At 40.9% G+C, this 6,845-nt stretch overlaps 1 protein-coding gene across 1 annotated transcript in view; it reads right to left on the bottom strand.

Annotated features, from left to right (window-relative positions):
* The window catches only part of EDIL3 (EGF like repeats and discoidin domains 3), a 241,492-nt gene that overhangs the window by 54,210 nt on the left and 180,437 nt on the right, over positions 1-6,845 (bottom strand). The window contains exons 11-12 of the mRNA XM_014309459.2: positions 3,417-3,572; positions 2,188-2,332 (exon numbers count right to left, since the gene is read on the bottom strand). Of these exons, the coding sequence (XP_014164934.1) occupies positions 2,188-2,332; positions 3,417-3,572 (301 nt within the window). The remainder of the gene's footprint in view (positions 1-2,187; positions 2,333-3,416; positions 3,573-6,845) is intronic.

Below are 6,845 nucleotides of genomic sequence, written 5' to 3'. Positions count from 1 at the left end.
AAATTAATGCCTAATTTATTGATGGTTGGCTCCACTAGCATTGATCCTGGTTTTCAATGAGATCTGACTGTGGGTCCTGGTAAGTGAAGCTATTTATGAGGCTAAAGCAGATTGCATTGAACATTTTGCTGAAGTTTGTCCTAAGGAGTTAGCTTTTATGATCCAATGCTGCAAGTCTCCCTCTGTTTATCACTCACTCTTCTCTCTCACCAGGCCATGTTAGAGAAGGCAGACCCCTCAAATTGCCTTTCCACCCAAGTCAGACCACCTGGAATTAAGAGTGAATTAGTCTGTGTAATTACACCTTTCCTTCAGTAAGGCTGAAATTGCTCTGCTGAGCCTCAGCTATCCACAGTTTTAAGAGATGATGACCTTGACACTGTTAGGAGACCACTGAAATTAATTCACTTCACTGGCTTTTACAGTTCTTTGAGCAAAACAATTCCTAGTCATTCTGGCAAGGACTTACTCTAAATTGTGGTTCCAGAAGTGGAAGACATTAAAAAAAAAATCTAATAGAACAAAGCAGCTAGACAGGATTTTCTATTTACTCTTAAACCTATCTATATTGGAAAAGGGCTACACCAAGATTAATGCATTAACTTTTCATTTCTGAATCTGATTTTAACTGAGAATTGTTTAACTCCAGCTGTTTTGATGTATCACTCATGAACTGGATGACTATTGTTAGTAAAGAGGCAGCCACATAAAAATCACTCCTAAATGAATCAGTGGGGTGCTCCCACCAGTAAAAAGGTTTATCGCTTGGAAAGGGATAAAAGATTACATGCTTTTTTGAATTTGTAAGGGAACACAGTTCTTGCAGAAGGTGGCTAGAGGTCAGGCTTTACATTTCAGAGCTTTAATAAGAATCTGAGGGGAGGTTTATATTGGGTCCACTTTTTCATTTACTTTTTGCTACAAGATGCTATCCCTGCTTCTGCTAAACCCAGAAAACAAATCCAAACTGAAATTTGATTAAAGCAGCCCAGCCAAGTTGTATCTTATTGGACTGGTCCTCGACAGCAGGGGAAGCAGGCTTATCCCTCTGAGGATGTCACACAGCACAGGGGTGGTGTCACCCCATAGCCACAGGAGGAATTTCCCAAATCAGGTGTGACAATTATGGCTGCCAAGGGTCCCCAGCAGCTCTGGGGCTCAGGAACAATTTTCAGGCCTTGGGTGAGGCTCCCTGCCTTGTAGTCTGCTCAGGGTGGCACATGTGAGTCCACATAGCCATCAATACATGTTAAAACTGCTAAATGACCATCCCTGGAGGTGTCCAAGGACTGGATGTGGCACTCAGTGCTCTTGGCTGTGTTGCAAGGTGGAGATCTCTCACAGGCTGGACCTGATGATCTCAGAGCTCTTCTCCAGCCTCATTGGTTCTGTGATTCCTATGACCAACTGGAGATTAACCCACACAGGAAAAAATTATGGAGTGTTAATGGTTTAATACCACACAGCCTTATTGGGACACATTCCTGACCCACTGCAAGTGGCCATCATCACTCAGCTGAGCCAAGTGTTGCACTGCTGAGGGCACACCTCGAGTGCTGTGTCCAGTTCTGGGCCCCCAAATTTAGGAAGGACATTGAGACACTGAAGCACATCCAGATGAGGAAATGAGGCTGGAGAGGGGCTGGGAACACAAACCCTGTGAGGAACCACTGAGGGATCTGGAGGTGCTCAGCCTGGAGAAAAGGAGACTCAGGGGTGACCTCATCACTCTCTACAAATCCCTGAAATGTGGCTGTGCTCAACTGGGGTAGGGCTTTCCTCCAGGCAGCACTGACAGAACCAGAGCACACAGTCTCAAGCTGCACCAAGGGAAATACAGGTTAGATATCAGGAAAAATTTTTTACTGAAAGAGTGATAAAGTTCTGGAATGTTCTGCCTAGGGAGGTGGTGGAGCCCCCATCCCTGGGTGTGTTTAACAAAGCCTGGATGCGGCACTGGGTGCCAAGGTTTAGTTGAGCTGTTGGGGCTGGGCTGGACTCGATGATCTTGAAGGGCTCTTCCAACCTGGTAATTATGTGATTTTTTAAATTTGATAAAGAGGATGAAAGCAACTGGACAAACTCAGGCTGGCCGAGTGCATCTCGCAGGGGTGACAAAGCGCGCGCGGTCGGGAGCAGCTGGAGGGGATGGAGAGGATGGAGGGCTGGGGGCTGTGGAGATCCCACCTGTGAGCTCGCAGCCAAGCAGCTCCATCCTGAGGGTGCAGTGCCTCCTGCACACCTGGGGGTACAGCCGGACGTACTGGGCCTTGATGGGCGGCGTGAAGGAGTTGGCGTACGGGGTGTTGTTGTCCACGTTCCCACGGAACACCTGCAGGGAGGCAACGTTTGCACAAGGAAAAAAAAATGTGTCAGGAGGACCCCTGGAGTCCCAGTGTGTTCCCTTGTCTCAAAAGCACCTGAATTGTTCTGTCTGTGAGAGGTTTTCCCCAAATTGCAGCTGGTTTAGCGCTGACAGTGCCCAACACAAGTTTTCCCAGCAGAATGTCCTGCTGTGCCACAGTGTGATGGGTTTGCCACCTGGGCCAAACCAAGGTCTCTGTCTTGTCACTCCCAGAAACTGAAGCTCCTAATGCAACTAAATTATGCCTTCTTTTCTTGATTAATGTACGAAATAGTTGCAGTTCAATTAAGCCTGCAATTATTTGCTCTGATTGATGTTTATTTTTTCCCCCCTAGTTCAAGAACCTGATCCAGCTCCCGCTGAAATACACTGTAACCCTCCCACTGATCACAGAGGGGATGAGTTAAACCCATCAGTATTTTTCTATTCACCCTTCCCTGTAAGCAGACATCCCCGTGCTGTGTTTCTCCCCTTCATTTATGCACCTCTTCACACAAAATCTTAATTTCCTAACAGATAAACTACATCTAATGCTGTGCAGTGCTTGAATTCTATGCAAACTTACACAGTAAAACATTTTTTTTCCTGCTCTGTGTGCACAGCTCCATCAAAAATAAGTGGTAAATATAAACTGTAAACACACACACCCCGCTGGATGATACTGTTTGTGCAGCACAGAGATTAGCATTGATGAATGGGCTGTGTGTTTCCAAGGGTTAAAGCTAATCTGCCAATGCAATAAAACGAAATTGAAAACAGAGCAATGAGTAATTACTGGTAAACTAATTAATATGAAAATCAGTTAAGTGTAATAAACAGGATTATTCTAGCTTGGGGAAATAGTATTTATGCAACCATCAATTAAAGTATAAGAAATTCTTAGCAGAGAGAGATGCAAATTTGTGGATTTTTTTTTCTCACACAGAAAAATAATAACAGTGAAACCTATATCATACTGCCAGGCAATTAGGTTTAAATACCCAAGACATCTCATACTTCTGAAGGCAGCTAGACCATGAGATGCTTTCAGCAACAGATGACTTTATCTTACCATGTCTTCCTTCGTGCCTTTTACTTTGTACATTGTCCATGACTTCCCATCATTACTGTAGGCAATTTTGTAAGATTTTACGTATTCTGGACTTCCAATCCTCTTGGCACCTTGGGTTATAACTCCAGTGACTCGCATCTTCTTCTGCAGGTTTATCTGAAATAACAGCACACTGTTAATCTGATGGACACAGTCCTTGATTCCTTTAATTCCTTTTTTTATTTTTCCTAAATGAAAGGAAAAAAACCCATAGCTGTAGCATTTAAATGACTGTTTTTATACTTCCATTAATTCTTTTGATCTTTCATGAATTTCATGTGCAAATGTATAAAGCAAATGAATGAAAAAATTGAACCAAAAGCTTATTTCCCATATGTGTGCACATTTATTATGGATATGCAGAATATGACTGGGATATTTCTTAATTTCAGCATATAGGGTTACTCCTACATATTTCCTGCCTGAAAGGGAAATGAAATTGTGTGATAATTTACCAAAAGCTATATCTTCTGTTCTGTTAGAAGCCAATTTGCAATACCATACAAAAGGCCCTCAGTTAGCATCAAGTAAAACTTCCATGTGAAACTAAAACTACATGGAAGTTCTGACAGCAAAGAAATGAGACTTTTTCTTGACTCTCACTGAAAATTCATATTCCTAGTGATCAAGGCTGAAATGCTAATCCTAAAGCAGTCAATACCAAAATATCAATCAGTGGATGTGAACACACCTTGTGTGCTTGTCTGAGCTGAACACAACTCCTTGAAGTACAAAACGAAGATTTGTTCAGAGTGAACAAATTCAGCATCACTCCAGCAGCCTTAATTCTGCCTCCTTTACTCACCTGTGGCATGGGAACCCTGACAACTCAGGGTGAGATATTCAAACCCAACAGCGTCAGACTCAGTCTGTGGCAGCTGCACTCCCTCCATCTCAGCTGAAATCTGTGACTTTTGCACCAAATGAAGCTCAGCAAAGAGCTGCCACACCGTGAGAGCTGTGTGAAGGTGCAGGCAGATGTGCAGTGCAAAGAGATGAGCGGAGAGCAAACAGCTGGGACAGGGTAAATAATAATTTACACTTTATTAGCACTCATCTCCTCAAAATTAGTTTTATCTTTGCTCCCCAGTGGCTGGAGCTGATCCAGGGCAGTCCCCACTGTTTGGAGCAGCAGTCCCAGCACAGGTGTGGGAGGACTCAGAGGCAGATCTGCTGTCCAAATACCTTAATTGCTTTATTGTTTGCATTGTGGCCTGAAGACTTTCTCCCCCTTGGTAATAAAATCTAACCTCTGTGAAGGATGTAAGATGATCAGGCTTTGGTGTTTTAAGATCTCTCTGTGTGCACAATAGGAAACCTCTGGTTTCTTTGTTCAAACTGTAGAATTCTGTGGTTTCTTCTAGGATTTTTTTTCTTGAATGAGTCTATTTCTCTGAGCTATTTCTCAGCTACTTTTTTGGAATAGTTGGCTTTTGGTCTAGTTTTACCATAGTTCTCCCTATAAGAAATTATTAAGCAGTCACAACCTTTGGATTAAAAATGTGTGTTTTTGAGGTTTAGACTCACTGAGAGAGGAGAAGCCTTTTACAAAACCACTAGATTTTTTACAGGATCTTCCCCACATGTACCAGGAAAACTCAGGAATATTTGCAACTCCAGTGGAGAGAACGGACTCACAACAGGAATTCAGAAAGGTATAAATTAGAAGAGATTCATTACTTTTTTCAGCCTTGGAAAACTTCTTTTCCCCAATTCCTGGTCCCCCAGAGGGGAAAAAAATATTAAATAAATGTGTTATATTTGTAAAAGGACAGCTCCAGAGACTACCATTAGTCCCATAAGTACATTAAAAATGTAGCTAACATGGAGTAGTATCCAGTTAAAGATTTATGTAAGTCTCTTATGAGTAGTTCATTCTCTATGTGGAATTTCAGAATATTAATTAACAGGCAAGTAAACCAATTTTCCATGTATTTACAAAATTGCTAATAATGAAGTGAATACTATCTGCAAAAGTAAATTAGAAGGCACAGGGAAACAGAAACCAGACTGATTATCTGCTGACTGGTAGCATCTTCACATTTCACTGCATGGCAAAAGGAAGGTGTAATGCAGCACTAAACAAATTTTGTTTGATCCAGTGATGCAGGTAACTAATATTTTTTTCAGCTTAACTACCAATTTTTCTATTTCCAGGTAATAATCTTTAGTGATTTGGATGAGAATTTATGGGGATTTTATTTCCCTGTTTACTCTCAAAGAATAATTTCTAATGAAACCATGGCATTAACCCCTGGATGTGCTATTCCCATTTGTAGAACCTTTCCTTTTAGAGGATTTCTTGATCCTCTAAAGTGTCCATCCTTTGAGTCACAAACTGAGCTTTATTTTAAGCAGTACTGAACTTGAAGCAACATAAGAAATGAAACCAGTCTGCCTTGTTTTCCAAGCTCTACACATCCTGTCAACGTTTGCAGAAAAATCCCAATGAAGTGGGGGAAAAAAAAAGGCTTTCAAATGCCCATGGCTTGCTTATATGGAAATCCCTCCTGGGCTAATGCCATGCTTTTCAGTGAATATGGATACATCAGGAATTAATTTTCCCTTTGTATCTTTGGATTCTTTAATGTGATTTAAATTTTTCAAGTTCGACCTCAGCAAAAATTGAAAATACTGCAACTTTAGCAATGGCTGTAACAAAGCAGGATCCAAACTTTTTCTTATTTAATGTACTTCAGTAGGAAGTCCTGAAGAAATGGGAACTACATCCTTTAATTCTAAAAGCTTTTTCAAATGTGTTTTTCTGTGGCAACTGTGAGGGGAAAAACAGCTCAGGAAGTTCTGCTTTGTGGATTAAGACCCAGGACAGAAAATTATACATTTTAATTACATGTGTGATGATGTTTTAAAACAAAGAGGTGAAACTCACCAGGATAGGAACAAAAGAATAACATCTATTTAAAAAAAAGGTAATGGATTTACTTCTTAAGGTTCCTTTATCATTACCTAGATGAACTGGAAAAAAGCAAGGATCAAAGAAGATCAATAGTGTTTTGAGAGATTTATCTCAGTAATTTAAGTAATAAGGCATGGTAAAGGCCTTGCAAGAAGAAGATGCAGGCACAGATGTTTGAGGAATCTACTCACAGAGAAAGAGAGAAAGAGAGAAAGGGAGAAAGACAGAGAGAAAGAAAGAGAGAAAGAAAGAAAGAAAGAAAGAGAGAGAGAAAGAGAGAGAGAAAGAGAGAGAGAAAGAGAGAAAGAGAGAAAGAGAGAAAGAGAGAAAGAAAGAAAGAAAGAAAGAAAGAAAGAAAGAAAGAAAGAAAGAAAGAAAGAAAGAAAGAAAGAAAGAAAGAAAGAAAGAGAGAAAGGAAAGAAAGAAAGAGAGAAAGGAAAGAAAGAAAGAGAGAAAGAGAGAAAGAAAGAGAG

This window comes from Geospiza fortis, unplaced genomic scaffold (genome assembly GCF_000277835.1).
Source record: "Geospiza fortis unplaced genomic scaffold, GeoFor_1.0 scaffold43, whole genome shotgun sequence".
Lineage (NCBI taxonomy): Eukaryota > Metazoa > Chordata > Aves > Passeriformes > Thraupidae > Geospiza > Geospiza fortis.
Note: the sequence above shows the minus strand (reverse complement) of the source record. Positions and strands in the feature narration are given on the sequence as shown.